The sequence below is a fragment of the Schistocerca americana genome, chromosome 3, assembly GCF_021461395.2.
Source record: "Schistocerca americana isolate TAMUIC-IGC-003095 chromosome 3, iqSchAmer2.1, whole genome shotgun sequence".
In the NCBI taxonomy this organism is placed as follows: Eukaryota; Metazoa; Arthropoda; class Insecta; order Orthoptera; family Acrididae; genus Schistocerca; species Schistocerca americana.
This window is the reverse complement of record NC_060121.1, coordinates 380219358-380245457: the sequence shown is the minus strand read 5'-3', so window position 1 is coordinate 380245457 and position 26100 is coordinate 380219358. Positions and strand designations below refer to the sequence as shown.

General features: G+C 37.4%; 1 protein-coding gene across 2 annotated transcripts in view; it reads right to left on the bottom strand.

The window, feature by feature from the left end:
* LOC124606086 (RAB11-binding protein RELCH homolog) overlaps nucleotides 1-26100 on the bottom strand; it is a 134266-nt gene that overhangs the window by 86840 nt on the left and 21326 nt on the right. For both annotated transcript variants that reach the window (XM_047138051.1, XM_047138052.1), the window contains exons 6-9: nucleotides 16111-16297; nucleotides 13310-13439; nucleotides 6034-6179; nucleotides 1206-1346 (exon numbers count right to left, since the gene is read on the bottom strand). In XM_047138051.1, the coding sequence (XP_046994007.1) occupies nucleotides 1206-1346; nucleotides 6034-6179; nucleotides 13310-13439; nucleotides 16111-16297 (604 nt within the window). The remainder of the gene's footprint in view (nucleotides 1-1205; nucleotides 1347-6033; nucleotides 6180-13309; nucleotides 13440-16110; nucleotides 16298-26100) is intronic.

Here is a 26100-nt window from a genome sequence, read left to right as displayed (position 1 = left end):
AGGGACTCCTTTTAGTCGCCTCTTACGACAGGCAGGAATACCTCGGGCCTATTCTAACCCCCGGACCCGCAGGGGGGATCAGTTTCTGTGATAAGTTACCTTGTTTAATGTAAGAAGATTAATTCTTTTGAGTCAGCCATGACTACTTTCATTTCTTGTGGTTGTCCAACTTCTTTCTAATGACTTTACCTCTCCCTGTAATATTCCTTGTTTCCTTATCCGCTGAAAGAACTCACATGGTACTTAAACCTATTCTAATCACCTAACACCTATAATGAGGAAACTGATTTTAACCTCCACAAATTCTTCCTTGACTTTACAGATATATTTGTAGGTACTGAAACACTTCACACACTCATCATTTTCACCACAGAAACATTTTCAGGAATGAGGTCTTATTCAGAAACATTAAAGAAACTCATGGAAAACTGCAAGGGCTAATGGTAATTCTTGTTATTGTTGATCACTTGCCCTTCACTTGAACAGAATTCATGCCATATTATGTAAATGAAATTGACATAGCCTCTTGGTATTGAAATTGCCTTTCTATATTCAAGCACAATAGGGGGAACACTATGAAACAGCCCAACATTGTATCTTAGCAGTAGTATATTTTTTGAAATGTTAATGACAGACTTAAGGAAGATTATAGAAAATCCCCAGATACTCAGAATAAAATAAAACTTCAAATTGTGGAATACTTGGAATCAAGGATGTAAACTCTGTGAAACTCTAACATTATATTGAACAGCTCTTGACTTGACCAGAATTTAAAAATATGACAGTGGTCTGTATTAAGTTAGATAAATTATTTCTTTGAAGAATTTGGTAAATAACAGCAGCTGAGCAGTAGAAGAGGAGCTGTCACTTTTTTCAAAATAGCTATTTTCTTCATATGTCCTGTGTATAACTCTGTATACAAAAATTATTTATGATACACAGATAGTGGCACAGATTTTATTTACCTGGACAAGCCACATTTTAGTTACGATTTTGCTTCACTTAGAGATGTACAATTTACAAATAGACAACACAAAATCAACAAGTTTAGAAAAATTAGTAATTGCAAATCATGATTAACACCTTAAAGTTCCTTGATTTTATCTTTAAGCTATATTTACAAACGTTACAAATATAACTGCTTCCTTTATCACAGTTGTTATGTATGGTAAAAACAGTGAAAGTAACTAGCTAACCATGGTTACCTGAAAATATTTATCTTTATCATCCATAAGCAATATAATCAGAGCTAAGCTTCTTACAACACTTTCTCTCACTGTTTCTTCTTTATCCTCCAACAGCATTTGTTGCAACATAGAAAGCATTAAGGAGTTACGAATGGAACTCTGAAATCAAGTAAAACGTCTTGTAGTGTAAAACAGTTTTAAACAGTGTAATTGCTTATTAAATTATTTAGATCATTAAATTTATAATAAACAGTTTCAAATTATTCTGCCACTACATCTTGACGTTCTGTGGTTCACCCAAACTAAATAAAGTGTGTGCCTGGATGAGACAAAAGCACAGTTTTGAACTAAAAGATGTTGTGCTGCCAATACATTAATTTCTCTAAATAATTAAAACTGTTTGGGTGCAGTAAAATACATTACAAAATGACAAGAAAAAACACCATTTACCATTAAAATAGGCTGAATGTTCCCACGATGATGATACAAACTTTCAGAATTGGTGGAGAAGGGCAAATTTATTAATATGAGCTACAGGATCTTGTTCCAGCAAAGGGCAAGTTGAAACTTGGGGGGGGGGGGGGGGAGTGTGCGGGCGAGGGCGGGGGAGCTGAGGGGGCGGGGGAGCCGAGGGAGGGGAGCGAGGGGTGGGAGCGAGGGGTGGGAGAGCGAGAGAGCGAGATCAGATTTACCATTGCTGACATTTTCTTAACTGATACCTAGAAACCTGGTATGGTTTGAAACCAAATGCTACAACAGTTATGGATTGAATTAAGGTCCTACATAACCTCTTCTCTGAAAGTCTGAAAACTGTTTTACTGCTATACTGAATGTAGTAATTACAATCCAAATTTCAGTATGATATACATTAAGAATATATATATGGTGAACTTTATCACAGTCTGTGAAGTTCAGCACTTTATTACCTACATTCTTCCATTACTTTACTTCAAATGTTGAAACAGAAGAGAACATAGCACGGGTAAATCAAATATGACAAATTAAACGAGAAATGGCACCAGAATTTATGACTTTATTATCCTCAAGCAGTTACTTCATCCAAAATAATGAAGACAACTGTTTCATAACCATAAAACATTCCTTCCCCTTGTATTGTACTGTCCACAAAAGCTTTTGTACAATCCAGAAGTTTTCCTTCTGGGCATTTCACCTCCCCATCCTTGCTGCCTGTTAACTGCCTACCAATTCATTCAGGTTAAAGCATTAGCACAAGTAAAGAAGTTCCTTAACTGTAGAATTTCTTTTGGGACTTCATTAGCTGTAAATATTTTCACATTCAAGCTCATTTCACCAAAACAAAAATTAATTATTATAATAACAATAACAGTAACATAATAATAATAATAATAATATTAAACAATTTTTATCAAACAATGGAAAATACAGGATGCAATGTAACAATACTATGAGAAGGAAAGTTGCTACTCACCATACAGCGGAGATGCTGAGTCGCAGATAGGCATGACAATGAGACACTCACAATTAAAGATTTCGGCCATTAAGGCCTTTGTCAAAAATACACACACACACACACACACACACACACACACACACACACACACACACACACAAACAAACAAACAAACAAATGCAACTCACACACAAAACAAACGCAACTCTCACACAAAACACACAAATGCAACTCTCACACACACGACTGCAGTCTCCAGCAACTGAAACTGCAACTCAGCGTCTCAGCTATATGGTGAGTAGCAACTTTCCTTCTCATAACAGTTTTTATTTATTTATATTCATTGTTAAGCAAGGTAATTGCCAGTTATGGCTGACAAAAATATTTGTTTATCACCATTGCAATTTCAAATCTTCCTCATTTTCAACTGAGAGTAGAACACATCTATTACATGCGCAAGTTCATAAACACAACCTTGTGTCCTACTTTTTTTAAAAAAACTCTATGTGAAATTAGTTACATATGGCTAATGTAAGTAACCACAGGGCCCAGGAAATGAGCTGTGGCAGTCTCTGCAAACACCTTGAGACTCTGGCAAAAAATGGAAATGATATGCGATTACAAAAACTCATGAAGAGGGTTCTCTTAGCCTCTGTCACCTCAATTCTTCAACTTCCTACCTTCACATGGTACCCCTGTTTATCTAAGTAACTCGGTGGAAGGTTAGGTAAGCAACCACAACAGGAAACTGAGTCAGTGAGCAGACAAGACTTGGAGGTTAGTGGAAGGCAATGGGAAACCATTATTGAAATTATCTCAAGAAAACCCCCAGCTTTACTCAACACAAAATGTTCCAGAGTTACAAGTTCCCTGTTTGGATCTCCAAGGGGGAAAGGGGGGGGGGGGGGGGGGAGGGGAACTAGGTTGAGAGGAAGCATCATGAAAAGTAAGAGTCTGTAAGGAGTACTGTTCAGGAACATGGAATGTAAGGTATATGTAACAGGGAATACTGGATGTAGTCAAAAAAGAAATGGTGACAGCTGGCATCGACATATTGGGAATACATGAATAAGGTGGACTGGCGTAAGAATTTGCTTCTAATGGCTGCACGATATACTATTCTTGACAAGAGAGCAATAGAAGTAATGGAATGTGCTTCATTATTAGTAACTGTGTATGAAAAGCAACAATGGGGTGCAATTATAAAAATGATAGAATGATGTCCATCAGATTTCAAAGTCAACTCCTTAATATCACAGAGATTCAAGTTTACGAGCCAACCACCAATGCTAATGAGGACATCACTAATCATATTTATGGAGATTTGCAAGTATTACTGCTGCCAATACCAAAAAAGGTGGTCTTCTTCATAGTTGGAGACTGTAATGCTACAGTAGAAATTAAGCTGTAGAAGATGTATGGGAAAATTTGGTCTTGGCACAAAAAATGAAGCAGGATAGAGACTTCTAGAATTCTGCCAGGACAATTTGCTGCTTATTACTAATACACTGTTAACAGCTAACCAAACAATGCCTATACACCTGGACTTTGCCTCACACCCAATACCACAACCAAAATGATTATAAACTTTGTAATCAGAGGTGGCTACTCAATAATTGCTAATTGCAAATCAGATAATGAGCTGTTAATTGCAAAATTCTGGCTGAAAATGAGGAAAGTAGCCAAAGGTATTACATCTCACAGATACTACTTAAGGTTGTACCTTCTGATTATACAGTAGAAGTCAAGAATAGATTTAATTCATTACATTCAAGGAGTCGGCAAAAAAAAACATTCCCAAGAAATAGGACAGCAAGAATACTAGATGGTTACCAATCGATGCATTGAAAATTTCAGAAGAATTATGTAAAGCAAAAATCAAATGAGATTGATCAGCAACACTGAAATGCAGGGTTTTGGAAATTAGCTAAGAGAGACAAGAATATAGTCTTAAAAATGAATGGTGCAAAGAAGCTGAAGAGAGCAGTATGATGGAAAGATGAGAGATCCTTACAAGAAAATTAAAGGCATAAAAGAAAAATTCCAGGTGAAACCTGGAATTATAAAAGAGTGGCAGCAGAGGACATTAAAAAAATATGGACAGAATATGTAGAAGTTGCCCATAAGATAGAACTGCATACTGATGATTATGAAGTTAATGTGAATTTAGAACCAAAGCCAGATATTTTGCAGAGTGGAGTCAAATGGGCCCCTGAAAGTATTGCTGGAAACAAGGCTAATGGACATGATGGAATTCCAGCAGAATTGTTCAGAATCTTTGTAAAGAATGCAATAAAAGTGTTGCATTCAATAAGTCAGAAAGCATAGAGAATCCAACGGTGGCCAAAAGACTGGAAAATCTCAGTGTTCAGCCTCATTCTGAAGAAGGGAATTTCTAAACGCTGTTCAAATCACTGAATACACACATTTATCACACATGCTAGCAAAGCCATGCTTTAAATCTTACAAAATAGACTTTGCCAGTATACAGACTGAGAATGGTCAGAAGAACAAGCTGGATTACATACAGGAAGAGGGACCAGAGATCAAAGTGCCAACATCTGACAGATTATGGAGAAGGCAAGAGAATTCCTAAAAGATATGTAGATCTGCTTTATTGATTATGCTAAAACCTTTGTCTATGTTGGTCACAAGTAATTAGGGGAACTACTCAAGAACATGCGAGTACCAGATCACCTCATTTACCTCAAACAGAATTTATACTCTGAACAAGAAGTCACTGTGAGAACCATACATGGAACAACTAAATAGGTCAAAGATACAGAAAGGAGCATCGCAAGGGTGCTTTATGTCACCTCATTTATTCAACCCGTACACTGAGCACATAATGAGGAACATCAGGTTAGATGATAAAGAAAACAGAATTAAAATATCTGGGGTAAGTATAAATAACCTTAGATATGCAGACGATACCACACTGATGGTAGAAAGTGAAAAGAGTTAAATATCTTCCAACAGGTGCTGAAAGAAGAAAGTACACAGACTGGTCTAAGGCTGAAAATTGAAAAAATGAAACTTATGGCAACTTGACCTATTACTTCATGGAATATAGGAGGAGAAACAATGGAGACAGTTTCTAGGTTCAATTATGTCAGCTCCAAGATTTCTGCTGATGGTGACTGCATGCACAAAATCAGGAGACACTTGTTAGTTGATAAGCATGCAGAGTTCCTTTCCCAAGTATTGTTATGGTGCAGAAAGGTATGCGAATATCTATGAAGGAGTTGATAAGATTAAAAATTTCAGCAAAAGGGGCAAGTAGGAAGAAGTAAAAGTAGGAGACATATAGAAGGTGCCAACTATTTGGGCACTGAATAGTTGTCCTATCTGAAAACAGTGCTTAAAATCAAAGAAAGCTGTTTACTGTATCATCATGTAATAATGAAAACTTACAGAAACATACGGTGCCAGTGCACTACAAGATTCTACAACCAAAAGCCGCCTTTCAATGTGTTTGTGGCTCAGCTGCTCCCAACACTGAGGAAGCACTTCTGTCTCCACAAGGGCTGGCCCTGAGCACTGTGCTATTGCCACCATGCCTGGAATAAATCACCACGTATTAACATACACAATGAGTGGTATGTAAGATATTTGTCACATCAGTTTACAGGAATTAATTTTGCAGTCACTGAACGTGGGTACAAAAAAATTGCTTTTGTACCGTTTAGGCATTGTAGGAGCATATCACATGAGCATTTACATTATTTTATAGAGCATGTATGTTACTTTATACTATTTTATGTTTAACGTCCACCACTTAGAGAAAAATTGCCTATCAGAACATGACTTGATTTTGTGTGTTCATCTTATATACCTTTTCATTTTAGTTATTTTTTCTTGCCTCATGTGAGTTTTTGTCTATCAGTTTGTATAGATGACACATAAAATGTAGCTAAAATGCTGCAAAAACAGTCGTGCCTATAAATAAAGAACTTACAGCTAAAGAGTCAGATGACTTTACCTGCTGAGATGGAGATAGGAGTTCCATGGAGTGGGTGGTATGGAAGAAAGAGCATCATGAAATCTACGAACCCAAAATGCCAAACATAATAAATGTGTTGCAACTGTTAATTATCAAGTTTAATATCAGATCTGTTAAGTGAATTGAATCTCACTTCTTATTTATGTGGTGGAGTGAATGAGAATCAGAAGTTAATTTTCAGCAGCTGTATCTGTAGTCTGTAAAGGAGGTAAAGTCTGAGCCAAGTTGGAGGAAGAAGGCACACAGATTCAGGGCACAGACTAACTGGACCCTGATTAATTTTGTGATTGAATATTCAGTAAGCAACATTTTATATAAAAGGAGTGTTCAGGTGACAATTTATTTAAGTGTTTGGTGCTGACCTGGCAAAAGAAGTATACCAGTTTGATTACTTTAAAATGCTGAGATGTATCTGTTCTACCACCCGACAAGGTCATTTGTAGATAAAACACTCTATTTGTTTATAATCAAACTCTGAAGGTTAATAAATCTAAGAACAAAAGAAGCAGAAATTACTCAAACAATAATACTGTGTAACAGACAATTATAACCGGCAGATTTGCAAGAGTTATAACTGGATTTTATTTGGCAAAAAGCTAAACATTTGCTTGAAACAATATACACTAACACACACAGCACTTATGTTGTCATATTTCCCAAAATAGAAGTTGCTGTGTTGTTGTACATTATTCCCTTATCTGTCATCAGAGTGCAAATGTGAAGCTTAAATGAAGGAATTACAACACAGTAGAGTGGCACAGTACATCCACTTGACAAAGGCAACTTGCAGACATCTGTATTGTTTTCAGTGTATCTGTACTGTGGCAGACAGACATTAAAGGCCACAGAGATCACACTGTCAACATCTTTGCAATGAACTGTTACACTCCAATATGTTTTAATCACTTCATTATAACACCATATTTGCACTCAATAATGAGTCAGTGAATAACCTATGACAACAAGGATACTTCTATTTAAGAAAATATGAATAAGTAATGCTACTTCTGTAGCCTGCGGATTCGTTAACCTCCAAACAATGACTTTACACAAATGCACAGTTTTACAGATAAATGACTTCCATGGATGCTAGAGCAGACATCTCCGATTTTAAAATAACTTTTATTCTGTTTTAGCCATTCAAGCTGGAGTACTTACTTTGTTATAACTTGCGCATGGAGCCAGTGATAGGTGGCCCTACAATTTAACATGCAATTTGAATCACAGGGTATCTCAGTATTACCCAAATACACAAACATCAAAGCATGCCGAGTGTGAAAGGCACAAACTTTGACAAACGAACACCACAAAGTAATGAAATGTTAGGCCATTTCATTTGCACAAGGCACGTTTTATAAGTAAATACAATTCTGAAATAAAAATAAAGCAGATACATTTGCCTTAGCAAACTTATTTTTACAAGAAGGCCTGTACTTTAACATACTTTTCTGTGTAATTCCCACACATATTGACTCATTTATCGTACCATACAACAAAATTTTAAATACCACCATTGTAGAAATCTGCTGCCTGATTAGACACCCATTGTAATATAGTTTCAAATAAAGCTCACTTCTTGACAATTGAGGAAACTCATCACATGTCTAAATCTCATAAAGCAACTGGTCTCTTTCACATTTTTCAACTTTCTGCACTAAATCATCAGTAATGACTGGAGGCCTCTCACTTTGCTCCTCATTGTGAATCTCATACAGCGATCTTTGAAAGCTCTCACCCATTGCTGCACCATCTCATCACTCATAATGCTTTCTCCATACAGTTCACTGACCTGATGATGAATTTCAACCACTTTCACACACTTAGCACTAAAAAAACCAACCACAGTGCATGTTTCAGTCAGCAGGGTCCTCAACTGGAGGAGGTATATGAAAGCTAGTTGTGCAATATGTTAGTGCCTTAATATTGGTGGAAATTAAGCAGAAGAGTACATTAAAGTACTGGCTTTCATGTAAAAATAAAATTGCTATGGAAAGACTACTTGTCATATTTTTATTTCAAAATGGTACTTACTAAAAAAAAACATGCCTTGTACTTTTTCACTTACCCACAAAGTGAACATGTTACACTGTATAATACTGAAAAAATGACATGTATGATTGCCTGCTTATTAGGCTAGAATTTAGTCACCACAGTGTGTCAATGCTCACAAAGTGTGGGAATCTGGAATGGTCTACAGCATCTGACAAATATTCATCGTTAGTCACTTGACATCCACTGCTGGATAAAGGCATTCTCAATATTTTTCAATGCATTAGGATCTTCAGCAAAACAATTTCATGATGTTGCTGCATTTTGTCTAATTTCGTCTATCCACGTAACACCATATTGTCATGTCTTTTCTTATCTTGGGGAATCCAGCAAAGAACAATATTGGTGCATGTACCATCCATTCTTTCATTTGGCTACATTACCCGCCCATTGCTATTTCATATTCCAATACAGTCTGTTCCCTGATCCAGCAATTTGTTTTCCTGCCACTACTAGTAACTCTAAGGTGCAAAGTTCCAATTCTTGCATAAATAGCCTCACTATCATAAGTCAAAACCTGTAAAACAAACTTATTGTAAACTTCAAGCACAAAAATCAGCAATATTATCAAAAGGATAGGTTGCTACTCAACTTAAAGATGACAGATTGAGTTGGAGAACAGCACAATGAAAAGATTGTTACACACTGAGCTTCCTGCCAAAGCCATCTTCAGAAAAGAAAGGAAAACACACACACACACACACACACACACACACACACACACACACACACACACACGTTCACACAAGTAGGCACACCTAATGCAAGCATGACCACAGTCTCAAGGCCCTCCAGCCAGACTGTAACAGTCAAATTGAATGACAGTAGCAATACAGAGTGTGGCAGGGAAAGGGAAGTAACAGCAAGGTACAAAGGTACAGGTGGGGGGATGTCTGGTGGAGCACACAGGAACTAGAAGGCACTAGGACAAGGCTGCTGTGTGCAACATTGGGACGCTGTGGTGGAGAGGGGAAGGTGGGAACGGGACATGAAAAATAAATGGAGCAGAGAGGGAGAAAAGGCCAGTGGATGCATCGGCAGAGTGTGGCGTACATGAGGGTGAGGGGATGTGAATTAGGGGGAGGTGATAGGACAGAGGGGTTGGAAACTGTTGGGTGAAGAGTGTGGGGACAATAGGTTATTGTAAGTTGACATCAGGATAATTTCAGGAGCAGAGAATACGTTGTAAGGATAACTTCCTTCTCTGCAGTTCAGAAATCGGTGGCGGATGGGGAGATGCAGATGGCCCAAGTTGTGAAGCAGGCACTGAAATCAAGCATGTTATGTTCAACTGAATGTCGTACAACAGGGTGGTCACTTTGCTATAGGCCACAGTTCAGCAGTGGCCATTTACCCTGGTGGACAGCTGGTTGGTGGTCACATGAATATGAAAATCATTGCACAACTTTTGATTATATCACCCTCATTGTGCACTATTCTCTGCCAACACACCCAAAAGTCTTTTCTTGTTCTCTGTTCCTCTCCTTTTCTGACCCCCCTCCCCTGCTACTGACCAACACTGTGCCTTGCATCCTTGTCCTGCCACCTTCTAATCCCTGCATGCTCCAGCAGACAGCACTCTTCTTTCCCGACATCCATATCATGCTATCCCTACCCCTGCCCTACCACACTCTGTGGTGCTGTTTTCATTCAATGCGATAGTTGCAGTCTAGCCATAGTGGCCAAAGATAGTGATGATGTGTGTGAGAGATACGCTTGTTTGTGTGAATGAGTGTCTTTTCCTTTCTTTTCTGATGAAGGCTTTAGCCAAAAGCTCAGCATGTGACAGTCTTTTCATAGTGCCTGTCTGCAACTGAACATGCCATGTTTATGGTGAGTAGCAATCTAGTCTCTTCATAGTATTATTGCTTTATTATTGCTTTACAGATGACTCTGGAGCTAAGTTTTGAAAACAATATTTAGTTTATCAAACTCTTTTCAGATCATTTCCAATCTTCTGTTTATTTTCTTTCCCATCTACCCTGCTGTTGTCTTCAACTGTCCTAAATATGAAAATTTGTCAACTAGTTCTATGACCTCAGTGTTTATTTTTAGTCTTCCCTTCTATCCTTCATTGTAGATTATTTTTGTCTTTTTATAGATGATTTTCAGATCTAATTTCAAACTTCCCCTATAAACTTATTCAAGGTTGAAGTTTAAATATGCATGAACATATGCATGAATGAATCAGTTACTTAATAAATCAGTCAATGAAGGTATCAATCACTCTAATCAACTAAATGTCTAGAGAGAGAGAGAGAGAGAGAGAGAGAGAGAGAGAGACTGACCATTAAATCAATTAGCAGTGGGAAGTGACTAAACTACAGTAGGAACCTTGCTGGCTTCAGTTCCCATCATAAAAGTTTAATGATGGACACAGACAGCAGGTACTGCACATTTGACACTGTGCTCCACTGTAGACTTAACAAAGGTATGAGCATATGAAATAGGTTGCCTGATATGTGAATGTCTCAAAGATTTCATAAATAATAGAAACCAGTATGGTGTACTCGACAACAAAAGTTCATAAGACACAACAATATCAGCAGGAATGTCCCAGGGAAGTGTGATAGAACACTATTATTTTCTATATAAATAAACATAGAACACTATTATTTTCTATATAAATAAACAATCTGGTCGACAGGGTGGGCAGCAGTCTACTGCTGTTTGCTGATGAAGCTGTGGTGAATGGGAAGGTGTGGAAGTTGAGTGACCATAGAAGGATACAAGATGACTTAGACAAATTAATAGGTGGCATGATGAATGGCAGCATGCTCTAAATGTACAAAAATGTAATTTAATTCTCATAAGTAGAAAAAACATGTCTGTAATGTTTGGAAACAGCATTAGTAGTGTCCTGCTTGACACAACCATGTCATTTAAATATCTGGGCATAATGTTGCAAAGCAATATGAGATGGAACAGGAACATCAGGATTGCTGTAGGGAAGATGAATAGTTGAGGTGAAGTTACTGGACGAATTTTGGGAAAGTGTGGTTCATCTGTAAAGGAGACCGCATATAGGACACTAGAGCGACCTATTCTTGAGTAGTGCTTGAGTATTTGGTATCCAAAACACGTGAAATTAACTCTTACCATGCTAAGCGCTAGCTGCATGCCACTCCCTGTGCTCTGGCTGATTTCCAATAGTTTCATTAAACTTTCAATCGCTATAGACCGAGCTTAGTATGAAATATACAAAAAACTAAAAGTTCTTTTTGAAATGACATGGTTTCAATTTCATGTGGGGCAACATTCATGTATGTGGAAGATAAATCTTTTTCAGGAAATGATGAAGCTTATAGAATGAATAAATCATTTTTTGAAGTCTTGCATCTTTATCACATGCCACAGCAATTAAAAAGAAGATAAACAAGTTAACATCAATAATACTCGTGCCAAAAACAAAGGTAAACAAATGAAAGAACACCATAGAAAATGTAACAGACAAACCACAACCAAACCTCCTTAGTTCCTGTGGTCTAGCACTTAAATGATTGACTAAAAGCTTTAAAGAACATACAGTTTTTAGTAGGAACAGTAAAATTATGTGTGAAATTCAAAATAACATTGAATACTGCACAAACATTACGGCAGCTGCATTTTCTTCTTTTCTGCACCCAACCTAATATTACAGCAACAGCATGGTAAGTGTTAAAGTAAGATATTGAAGCAATTCAGAAATGGAATGCCAGATTTGTTACCAGTTCGAACAACATGCAAGTGTTGCAGAGACGATTCAAAAACTCAAGTGGGAATCCCTGGAGAGAAGGTGACATTCTTTTCGAGCAACACTATTGAGAACATTTAGAGAACTGGCATTTAAAGCTGACTGCAGAACAATTCTACCTCCACCAACATACATTTCATTTAATGACCAGGGAGATAAGAAAAAGACATCTGTTAGATGGATGCGAAGGCCTGCTGTATATCCCCTTTCAGTTGGATCATGTTATCATTGATGGTATGGTTATGCATGGTAGCTGTAAGTGACAACCAGAGGTGCTAGCATTGCAGCATTTCAGGAAAATGTGTACAAAGTTTGGAAGGAGTGGAGAGGATCCAGTGAGAAATGGAAGCTTCAATTACTTTCACAATGTGTGCTTGAGTAGCTCAGCTGGAAAAGCACTACCCGTGACAGACAAATTTCCCAAGCCACTGCACAATTTTAATTTGTCACACACAATCTAAAAAATGTATACTACATCAGAAATAAAAGAATGCAAATCCATGTCACAAAGTTCTTTATAATATGGAAGCCATCCAAATAACTGCTTGTTATGTGTATCTCCAATAGCCCACAAGAACAATGTTGGAAACAATTAACATTTATTTTCAACAAAGTGCTGATTTTTGTCTCTACAAAAAATATACAAATGATTCAAATGCGATTGATTCCTATAGGAATAATGGAAAATGTTTTCCAGAGTTTATCAGCCTTTAAGGCGAGAAACAGAATGAACTACAAAACTGTGATGATAGTAATATTGAAGAATACAAACTGAATAGTTGTATTAAAAGGAAGCAAGTCAGAACATGTAAGAAGAGGTTGAAAAACTAATGAACAAAATCAGGCATGCACTTATCTTTCATTATTTTTGTAGCTGATGTAAGAGTTACTGAAAATTTACTGACCTGCAATAATTGTTAACCTCTCTTCTTCATTAGGTTTCTTCTTCAGGTTGAACAACAGATTTAACAACTTATCTCTACTGTCTGCCTCTGGATGAAGCTGAATTGTCATGACTATAAGAGGTATTATTTCCTGTAAGTAAATGAGAAAAATATTTTTATTCAGTTCCACACTAACACATTATGGGCTAAAATTTCTATCATCATATGTAATAAGCATAATCGTTTACAAATAAATGTTTCTAGTACATCATGTCTTGCAGTGTGCGCATTTGTGAGTCTATTGTTGATGAAGGCCTTGGCCGAAAGCTTTAATTGTGAGAGTCTTTTTGTTGTGCCTATCTGCGACTCAGCATCTCTGCTTTAGGGTGGGTAACAACTTTCCTTCTCATAATATTGTTACTTTCCATCCTGGGTTTTCCACTGTTTGACTAAAATCAAATTGGTTACTTCGGAATCTTCCAAACTTCTGAATTAACTTTTAACAACAATGAAAATTTCTGGATGGAATAACACATAGAATAAATGAAAGGCAACCTCTCATCTGAAGCTACATGATATGTGGTGCAGAGATACCTGCATTAGAAAACAGTATTTACATAAGCTTTCGAGCTCTTGCTCAATTATTGATAGTTGTTGCCTGTCAGGTGGAGGTGGGGAAGGGGTACAGAAGGACACAAGAGGAAAGGAGTGGGACACAGGGCAGTATGAGGCAGAGCTTTCAACAGATGAATCAGTGGTTGCACGACAAGACAAAAGGTGTTCAGAGGGTAGAGCATTATCAGAGATAGAAAGGGGAAGAGGTGGAGGAGAGGAAAGTGGAGATGAAGAAGAAGGGAAAGGTTGGGGGGGGGGGGGGTAGGAGGAGGGGGGGGGGGGTGGAGAGGGAGAGAGAGAAAAGATAAGGTGAGGCAGTGAGGAACATGTTAGCAGAGGTTTATGCCAGGGGTACTGTGAGAGCACAGGAAATGCTGGAGAGAGAATTCCCACCTGCATGGTTCAGAGAAATTAGTGCTGGAAGGGAGTATCCAAATGGTCCTTGCAGTGAAGCAGTGACTGTGTGTGAAAACAATGTATCAAATGTATTGTACCGCATATCCAGGTGCAGCTGTGAAATATGACTTCTACAGGCAGTATTTTCATGAAAAGTATAATTATGAGTTCTGCAGACCACAGATGGATGTTTGTTCTCTTTGTGAGGAGCTTAAAGTGAAATTAAAAAGTCCCCATCTCTGTGAAGCTTCAAAACTTGCAGCCAAGGGAGATTTGCAGAATCATCTTCGAAGGAATCGAAAGTTTTACACATCCGTGAAAGAAGCCAAGTCTCAGTGTTTTCAAAATGAAGAAATAGGTGCCATTGCTGCCTTTGACTATATGCAGAATTTGCCCTTACCAGAAATTCCTGTGCAAGAAGTATTTTATATGCGGCAACTATGAGTAAATGTGTTAAATATCCTCAATTTAAAAGATGACAGCAACGTGGTCTATCTTTATCATGAGGGTGATAGAAGAAAAGGTGCGAATGAGGGGTGCACTTTTCTATACCACTACATTAAAAACTAAGTTCCAGACACAATCAAGCATCTCAACCCGTTCTCAGATGGATGTACTGGACAAAACCAAAATCACACAATGGTGAGAATGTATAGGACTGACTACAGTTGGTAGATTTGAGTCAATCACCCACATGTTTCCTGAACATGGTCATTCATACCTACCATGTGATAGATATTTTGGGGTATTCAAGAATAGAATAAAAAATTGGGAAAGAGTTTATATTGCAAAAGAATATGTTGAATTAATATCAAACAGCAGAAAAAATGTGGAAGTTCATGTTGCAGAGTGCACTGAAATCACTGATTTTGATAAATGATGGCCTTCCTGTTTTATTAGGACGGCTATATCAAGGGAAATTGAAGATTTCGAAGGCATAAGAGGCAGGCATTTTCTCTCTTAAAATTCAAGCAATTCAAGTACTGCAACAACAAGATTGGAGAGGTTGAAGCGTCTGTTTACATCAGCTCTCCTGTTATATACAGACTCTTTCTGGGAAAGTCATGGTTGCTGCCTTATCTTACCATGCCATCTGAAAAGGTATACAAGAACAAAAGTTCCCATAAACTTCAAAAAGATACAGGACATTGGAAAGTTAGTGAAATATGTCCCTCACGATGCAATGGAATTTTATGAGAACATTCTAAAGTGGACAATTATCGGAACACTGAGTGAATCTTTCTGTGCCTAATAGTTATATGTGTGTGTTTCTTCATGAATTTAAATTATATTCAGTCATAGTAATAATACATTTTGTAATTAATATTACTGTTGTCCATTAATATGTATTCAATAAACACATGATTAATATACCATATTAAATTTATTAATCAACACAGGTTGTGAATTTACTAGTAACTGCAGGGTGAAAAGCATTAAGTCCATTTTTTAAAAACAAAAATAAATGTGGATGAAACATTCAAATTGTATTTTCACTAACAAAAATTACATTCTAATAAATTATTTTATAGATAATAGAAGTTAAATCAATATTTATTTGGCTTAGATACATCTATACAGTCTTTTCCTTCTCCTGAAAAATTGTGAAAATTGACTTGAGGCCTTTCAGCTCTGACCGATTCAATTGTCAAACTGACTCATTCCACACCTTAGCAAAAAGTCACCAAACAAGTAAATAGCTAGCTAGTTTTGTTTAAAAAAATCAACTGAAAATTACAAATACTGAAAAAGATGTTATCTATGATATTATACCCTGAGGAAACACAAAATAGATGTTCTTATTTACATACCTCACGTTTGTTAAGAATAATGTTTGGTATGACACGTGGCAATGTCTGCCCTAACACAGGAAGTAAATAATCACTTAAATTGTCTTTCTCTGGTATCTCTGCCAGTAACGGCTGGCTCTCATGCTGTTTTGATGTATCCACAAAACAGCGCACTAACACTTCCTTTCGAAATGCAGGTGGTAATGACCTAGAATGAGAAATACATATTATTAAATAGGTGGCTTATCCTTGTACAAGTTGCTTACAGCCACAAAAGAGAGCAAATTTAAAATTCACAGGAAAAAGAGAGAGAGAGAGAAGGTAGCTTAATACCTGTATTCTGGACCTAGAAGTCAGGGGTAAGTGATGTTGAAAGTCCATGATGATGACAATGAGACACAAATACAAGATTACGGAAGAGAAAGAACTGTTCAACCTTAAGCCACAACTAATAGATACAATTCCAAGAAATGCATGACAACTTGATTGTACTGAAGTTCATAAATTGATTCCTACTGGATATGGTTCTAAACCGTCATCCAGGGAAATGGAAGAAACAACATGACTTACACATGCCACAGTTGAATGCCATACTACAGTATAAATTACAACAATTACCAAATGCTCACAGGGGGTCAATGTGACTCACTCAACTAGGACAGAAAGACTGAATCATTGAGTGAAGAGATGACCGTCAAAATTAAAAAAAAAAAAACAACAAAGAAACAAACAATTGGGATCGTATAAATACAACATGACAAAGCTCAGGAATACAGAAACAGCAAAGGAATAACTTAACTGAATCTTTGAATCACCTCTCAGTTCAGAACTCATTTCCATAGGCATTCATTCACAAAATACCAATGTAGGTTCCTAGCACAGCGTACTACTTAACTGTGATTGTCCAACATAATCCTGTTCATGTACAGTGCATGGTTCTAGTGCGTCTGAACTGTTAAGAATGACTATGGAAATTATAGAACAATCTGGTGCCAGCACATGTGTTACTCCTCACAGAAAACTCCAATGATATTCGATTATTGCCAAGGCCATGAATCAGCTGGTTCTAAACAGTAAACAAAAACAAATCTGAAATATTAAACTGCATTTAAAAATACTTTACTACCACCTGACCACTGCAAAAACACAAAAATGAGTCCATTTAAATAAGCTCTCCTAGTATTTAAACCACTCTAAGTAAACCTAGCATCATGCCCCGAGTAAAATTTATAGGGTGACAATTATTGGACTATATGAAATAAAATCGTCATAACTTCTGAACGGTTCATGTTAAGACATTCAAACTGCACAGTTGGCCATGTAGCATGATGGGAATTAGTATGCGCATTATGGTTTGGTCTAGCAACAAAGTCCACTTCCATTTGGATGCATTTGTCAATAAGCAAAATCGGTGCATTTGGGGGACTGATAATCCGCATTTCGTGATTGAGAAGTCTCTTCACCCTCAACGGGCGACTGTGTGATGTGCAGTGTCCAGTCACGGAATAATCAGTGTGATATTCCTTGATGGCACAGTGACTACTGATGGTACATGAAGGTTTTGGAAGATGATTTCATCCCCATTACCCAAAGTGACCATGATTTCAACAACATGTTGTTCATGCAAGACAGAGTTTGACCCTATCAAAGCTGGAGAATGTTTGATATCCTGGAGGAGCACTATGGGGAGTGCATTCTGGCTCTGGCTTGGGCCTCAACTGGCCGCTATATTCTTCGGAGCTGAAGGCGTGCGACTCATTTTTGTGGGGTTGAGCTGAAAACAGCCATTCAGGTGTACATCGATAGCATTGACGTTTCGACACTTCAGTGGGTCATGCAAAATTTCACTATTGGTCTGCACTCTGTGCCACATCATCGGCAATGATAGCAGCCATATCGAACATGTCATAACCTAAATCCGAACATCTGTAGCAAAGTTTACATGTTGAATAAAGTGTGCACAGTGTAGTTTGCGACTAATTTACGTATTTTTTCATGTAATTCAATAATTGTCAACCTGTATATTATGTCTTACACCAATACACTATAGAATAAGCATCTTTGTTTGAGCATACGTACGGAGACATACTTATGGAACAAATTCCCATATGTTTGGAAAAGAGAATATATCACTCCAGATTCTATGAAAATTAAGTCAAGCGATTCATGAGACTGAAACACCAGTGTCTATAATATCTTTTACTGCTCGACCCCAGAGGATGTTTTAAACTCAAACATGATGCGTTTCTGCAAGGAAATGAACTTCCTCTCAAAGAACCAGCAGATATTCTGAAAACACCATTCATATGAAGCAGAATTCCCTTTTCCTATATACCATACGCTGGTAAACAGGTAGATTCTGTCTTCCTAAATTATCAATCTGTCAACCGAGATATGATCATTTGATGCAGCTCCTCATATGTAAGATTGCCTCAAAGAATTTTTTGGCTCACAGAGACCAGTTCCTTATGCTACATAGCAAATTGTTAACAAAAATGGAAATAACATCTGATTAACCACAAAAGAAGCATAATAAGATACCTAATGGTCTCAATATCCACGAATGGCTTATCAGGTGAAGTCTGCAGGATTCTCAGATTTTTCTGTGAAGATACTATTATCTGTTGGAAAGTGTCACCACTTGGGCGATTGTCTAGAAATGCAGAGTGATTTTGTCACTATTTACGTTTGGCGAACTGATAAAGCAGCTTTCCATAAATGTGAATACTGATCAGCAGCTTTCCTTACATGTGAATAAATGCAAAACTGTGCAAAGAACATGAGTAACAACCCAGTAGTAGTAGTAGTAGTAGTAGTAGTAGTAGTAGTAGCAGCAGCAGCAGCAGCATATGATGAATGTCATATTGTTTGCACAAGTATTATGACAAAATAAATTAGCACAATGAACATGTGGAATAAGTGCTAGGGAAGGATACTGGATGACAATCTGTTGGGAGAATCCTGTAAAAAAATGTTAAGTAAACTATAAGCAGAGTTACTGAACTAAATTTCAAACCAGTCCTGGTTCAGGAGGCGGCTAGGAGAGCATGGCACTCAAGCTCACTCGCTATTGGGAAATGAGATTTCATAATAAAATGGGGCAGTTAGATGTCATTGCATAGGGCAGTGAAAGTGCTATTTTCAGAGGAATGCTGACATGATGGGTTTGCCATAGCCTTAGATGCAAGGGCATATGCTTACAGTGTCATGCTTAAAGTGGAATGCAGCTCATATTAAATCAATGAAAAGTAGCACAATGGCCAGGTTAGGAACTTCAAAGCTAAGGTCAGACACATCAACAACAGTTTATAACATGACAGTGCACAGTGCACAGCTACAACTACAGCCCTGATGTTTAGCGTGACAGGCAGTTACATGGGAAGTTTCAAACAAAATAAGTCTCACACACTTGCACAAAAATGTTCCTCAACATTGATTTCCACGACTTTACAAGTTTGTAGCTACAATTATGTCAATTTTTTAATCTACACTGAGCAGTGCTTGTAAAATGGCCCAAAAAATAAGTAGTGTTCATTGACATCCAGTGTTTTCAAGGTTGAAGTGGGAATAAAATAGTTACAAAATACAAATTTATGTCAATTTAAACTTCATTCAGAAACTACATTCATCATAAAGTTGCAACAGTCATAAAAAAAGAGCAAGTTTCATAATTAGTGGCCCCATTTTCTTTGTTTCATCAATTAAAAGAAATGTAACTATCATTTCATTGTCATTTCTCATTAATGCAACATTATTAATTAGCCACCACAGAGTGTACAGGTACATGGAACTAACATTAGCAGCTGTAGAACAGACATTGACAAGTTTCTCATGTGGAACTACCTTGTTGAGATCCCTCCTCACCAACACATGCTGTGAGCTGGCCAATGGCTCACTTCTGTGACGTGAGCATAAGTTAGCTAGCACAAGCAGATTGATGAACAGGGTTGTTCTAAACTACTGCTCCACTGTTAGAATTCTTTCAGTGTCTTACATCAGGACTCCACAGCCTTGCTGCTTGGATCTCAACAAATCAATATAGTCTACAGAAAAGTGTAACAGCGGCATTTAGGTGATAAATGGGAACTAAGGGAAGAAAGGGGATATTTTCATGAAATACTGTTACATAAAGAGAACCAGTACTTGAGGGATACTGGGCCCCAGTTTTGTCGCATCTGTTATATGTATAATGCAAGAACCAAAAGAATATGATAAGAAAAACTAGAGCACATATCGTGGCATACAGACATTTACTCCTCACTGTTGAGAGAATTGAATGGAGCAGGGAATGGTTAATATTGGAACAAAATACCCACTGCCTTACACTGTACATAATTAAAAACAGGGACCACTGATGGATAACTTTTAGGACTGAATTATCTTGTGCTATGAAAAGAGAACCCTACTTAATTCAAAGAACAAATTGTGGTCAAGAGTTGGAACTCAATTACCACTTTACATTTTTAAAAACCTGTAGTGTGTTACTGTAAAGTGGCACACTAGACAAAACTGTTCAGATATGCTTAACTTGCAAAGTAATGAATACATAGCGACAACTGAAAATTTGTGACTGACTGGGATTCACACTAATTTTTTCAGTTAATATATATCCTTTGCAGCAGCTTAAGCCATGGTCCTCCACTGTTCCCATTCTCTCAGAGGTGCTATTCCCACATAACCTATGGGACTTCTGTTACTAGTGTTCAGGAACTATAAATACAAACACTAGTGACAATGGAAGTTTGAGTCAGGTCTGTAGGCATACTCAGATAGCCTAAAAGTTACTGTGATTTCTTGTGATAAACAGGAAATCTGTATTCAGGTCCAACAAAAATTTTCAGCTGTCACTAAATAGCCATCATTTTACATTACCTTCAGCAGTCACTATAAGTACCATCAAAAGACATTTGTTTCAGAAACATAACTCCTAGGAAGATCAGGTTACTAGAGAGTAATGGTTATGATAGCTATGATTGTGTTTCTATCAAACTATTAAATTTTGTCCTGACTTAATAGAGCTAACCTTAAGTTATGTTTGAAATTCACCATCATCTTAGGGAACACTTCTGGGCAGATTTCAATCTGCTGCAGAAAATCCCACCGACAAAACTAGAGATAAGCAAACTATCTTCCTTTACAGACCTATTTCATTCATTCTGATTTTTGAAAATCTTCTGAGAAAATGATCCACGATAAAATAAGACTCACATTTCTGAGCGCAAAAGATTGTCCACAGAGAGAGACATGCAACATTCAGAGAGAATTCCTGGCAGAAAAACAAGAAAAAATATCCTGTTGGTATGTTCTGTGATCCTTTGGTTGTGTGGGCTACAAAATTCTACTTGCCAAACTAAAAAAATTATACTAGAGGTTGAAAATACGACTTCAGTAGTAAATTTCTTTTATTATCATGACCAGTTTTGGGCTCTCATAAGCCCATCCTCAGGTGTCGCACTGGAAATAAGAAGCGGGAGATAATTTTCACATTACATATACAAAAACAAAAAAATTTCATAAAAAAGTTTTAAAAAGCTTTTAAAAAACATTTAAAAAAATGTTTTGAAACCGCCAGTCAGGCTAGGTGCTGTGAAACCTATAGCAATGCGAAAATGACACCACACAGTCCTATGGACAACTGAATGGGTAGGGAAAAATACAAATAATAGCACAACACTTACACTGTGCTGTGGCCCCCAAGCGCCACGGTGGATTTGTACTAGATGCGGTGTGCTACTTATGAGCACAGAACAGGGAGTAGCGGATACAAACGAGGTAGCAAATTGGTAAACCAGAGTGACTAGAGTGCTGCCATCTATTGATGGAGAGAAGAACGCGGGGCCACTAGCCCGGCCGTTCACAATTTGAATTAGTGGTTTACATTTAAAATGAATAAAATAAATTACATAATAAATACATGAAATAAGTTAAAGAAGTTACAGAACTGTGGTAAAACTGAGTGGAGGCTGTTATATAAGATTATTATATAAACCGTAAAGTGCAGTGAAACTTTTCTTTTACATGAGTGACAAGCAAGTTTTCAATTTAGTGAGGATATATATAAGTGGCAACATGGAACAACATGCCACAGCCATCAGTTAAAAAAACATACACATGTGCCACTTCTATTTACAGGCTCTCACTATTGATTAACGGGAAAAGTAACGAAAACTTACAGTCTATGGTGTCCGAAAGTAATATGCCAATTAATATCTAGCAGCAATTGCATAAAAGGACACATTAAAAGTGGGGTCAATTTAAAACCTGCTAATCAACAGTCGACAACTAATGGAGAATTACACGAGACCCATTTTACATCATGAAAGACAGGTAATTTTTTAATTAGTGAAGGCACAGATAATGCCACAGTACTACAATGCGCCATAGTCATAGGATAAAATGAAAAACATGCGAAGTATATTATTAAGAGGGGTCAATTTTACAGCTATGTAAAATGAACTAAATGGACCTAGCAGACCTCACTATAGGAAACATGCATATGCCGTACATTCGTTAAGCCTATTGAAGGCTGCAAAAATTATGGCAGAAAAACACTGACCCAATTAAGAACTAAACATGTATGGTGTACAGTAATCAGGGACCAGAAAGAGAAGGAAATGAGGCTGGGCGCTGCTTCAAAAAGTTATTCGGCAGGACTGCATGCTTAAGCGCAGTTTGCTCGTTCAAAGTGCCAGACAGATCATGGCAAATGCTGCGAATGATTTCTATTTCTTCTAAAATGTTTAAAACTGGGGCCTTGCATTGAATATGTAGCATGCTGCAATTTGTGTTTATACTTGAAATGGAATGGTTATGATCCTTCAGGTGGTTAGTGAGAGCAGATTTGGAGTTGCTAAGATCCTCATGCTCTCTGAACCGTATGTTAAAGAAGCGGCCAGTTTGGCCTATGTATGTGGAAGAGCACTCACTACACTGTATGTGATAGACGCCCAATTGTGCGTAGCGATTGTCTTCTCTAGTTTTGTGGTGCTTCAATAGGTGCCCGACCTTATGCAGGGTGTAGAAGGCAGGTAAATCCTCTCTTTTCTAAGCAATTTGTCAATCCTGTCAGATACAACATCTACATATGGGATCCTGCAAGAAATTTTTTTAGAGTTATCAATATTAGTAGATGACAGGGTAGTCCCATACAGATCTTTGGAAGCGCCTTTCGATTGCATTGGCTGATGAAGAATATAAACAACAATTGGCTAGTAGCCATTAGCATGTGCTATGACTTTAATGGTATCCAAATCACACTGGTAATTCTCTTTTGAGAGAGGGACTCTGGCCACACGGTAAAGCATAGCAAGAAGAGCTGCCATTTTTTGCTGCTTTGGGTGGACTGAAGAGCAACAAATAATAGAACTAGTCATACTTGGTTTTCTAAATATGTTAAAGTGAACATTACTGTTCTGTAACGAAATTTCCGGGTCTAAAAATGGGAGTGTAAAGCCAGAGTGGTATTCTATCGTACACTGAGTCTTGGGGTGCATTTTGTTAAAGTCATGTTGAAATAGTTGCAGCTGGGCGTCGGTCCCGTTATATAAAAGTATGATGTCATTGATGTATCTTTTGTAGCACACTACTCTTTGAAGGTGTTGTGGGTGGGTTGAAAAAAAACTGATGTTCAATGTGATTGATGTAAATATTAGCTATTACACTGACAATGGGGGGATCCCATGACTAACCCGTCAGTTTGCCCATATACGGTGTCATTGAAGACAAACTAATTATGGTCCAGGACAATTCTGAGCAGATGAAGGAATCCATTAATTTTTTGTGAATCTAGATGATGGAGCATCCGTAAGTTGTACTCAATAATAGGAATCAACTCTTTAATGGGGATATTTGTGTACATGCTTATGATGTCAAGACTTGCTAGATTTGTATCACTGGTTACAGTTACATGTTTGAGGTGTGTAATTAACTCCTCTCTGTTCTTGATGGCATGATCATCACGGAAAAAATAATGCTTACTGAGGAAACTTTGCAATTCCCTAGTCAATAAGTAATCTGGGGCATTAATAGTGTTGATAATTGGCTTTAAAGAAGCCTATGGTTTATGAATTTTCACAACACCCCTGAAAGTGGGCGCTCTCGGATTCAGCGGTGTTAAAGTTGTGGTGGTTTTTCTTTTTTTTTTTTTTTTTATGGGGTGAATAACGCATCTGTTTCTCTAAGTGCCTTCTTAATTTTCACGACAAACTTAGCTGTGGGGTTAAATGAGTATGTTTTGAACATACGGCTGGAGAGGAATTCCTGTGCTTTTCGTATGCAATCGGCCTCGTATAAAACTACTGATGTGTGGCCTCTTGCCACTCTGGTTTACCAATCTGCTATCTCTTTCGCATCCGCTACTCCCTGTTCTGTGCTCATAGGTAACACACTGTGCCTAGTACATGTCCACCGCAGCACTGGGGGGACACAGCACAGTGTAAGTGTCCTGCTATTATTTGTGTATTTCCTACCCCAGGCAGTCGTCCGTAGTACTGTCTGGTGTCATTGTCGCATTGACATGGATTTCACAGCACCTAGCAAGCCCGGCGGTTTCAAAATGTTTTTTAAAACTTTTTTATGAAAAATTTTTGTTTTTTATACGTGTTGTGGCATGTGAAAATTATCTCCCACCTCGTGCTATTTCCAGTGTGACACCTGAGAATGGGCTTATGAGAGCCCAAAACTGGTCACGATAATAAAAGAAATTTACAACTGAAGCGGTATTTTCAACCTCTGGTATAATACTCAGTTGTGGATGTTCTTCCAATAGGATTGTTTGTAATAAAATATTATAACATTAATGACACCCATCTTGCATGAATTGAGTTTTACTTCGTAACAGAAAGCAGAGCATGCATGTCATCAAATTGTCTCATAGCAATGAAACTGGTCTCAGAAAGAGAGACCATAACATTTAGTGCCCCATGGAGTGATACTGGATCTGATCTTGTTCTTAACTGACTTAAATTATCTTTCAATGACTTTAAGGGGTGACTCAAAGCTTATAATATTTACTGACCACATAAGCATCCTAATCAGTAGATCAACCTTTTCATACATCACCCAAATCATAAACAAACAGGCCTACAATTGTTTCACAACAAACATTCTAAATCTTTGTATCAAAAATTCATAACATGCCATTTCTAACAAGCAAAATGTCTAATCCAGAACCAAATGTTCACACGAATCGTCATACACTAAATGAAAAACTGTGTGCAAAATTCTTTGGAGTTCATTTGGATACCCCCCCCCCCACCCGCATGTCTACTACAGCCAGCAGAAGGTGATCAGTACGAATATTGCATTAAGTAGATAATTCTGAAGACTGTACATCTTTCAGAAGCCTTTTTAAGGATCCACATTTACTCCTTAATGGCTTCTGTTGCTGATAATAAAAATCAGTTTCAGCTGAATTCGATTTATGCAGTCATAACCCACGACACAAAAATAATTTTCATTTAGATTTTGCCTCCATGCCTAGGATCCAGAATGGACCAAAGGTATTAAACAAACTCCTGTCTAATAAAACAAGAAATTTCGAATCCTACTACACCAAACGAAAGTTCAAAAAAATGCCTTACTAGCAACTTCTTCACCAAATTATCTTATTACCTCGATTCAAGGATTGAGAATTGTCCGTAGTAAATAGTAGTGTGTGTTGTAAAACTGCATGACAAGTAATAGTGTACTGTAAACATATCTCTTTTGTTAAGCATGAAGCCAACTACTTTCTTTGAAAATACTAGTGTATTCACGTAAATATTATGCTACCAATTACAGATAAGAAGTCTCTGTTTGATGTCATCGAGGAAGCAGTAGCTTTCCCTATAATTTACAAGTTTTGACAATGTGGTGTAAATGTTCAATTTCACACAATGATTGGCTTTGTTAAGGTTTACCTTGACTTGTCCCACATTCCTGATGGTTCTCCCCTTTAATGAGCTCTATGTAACAAAATTAATTAATTAATTAATTAATTGTGAGTATATATGTAAATGTAGCTGTGGATAT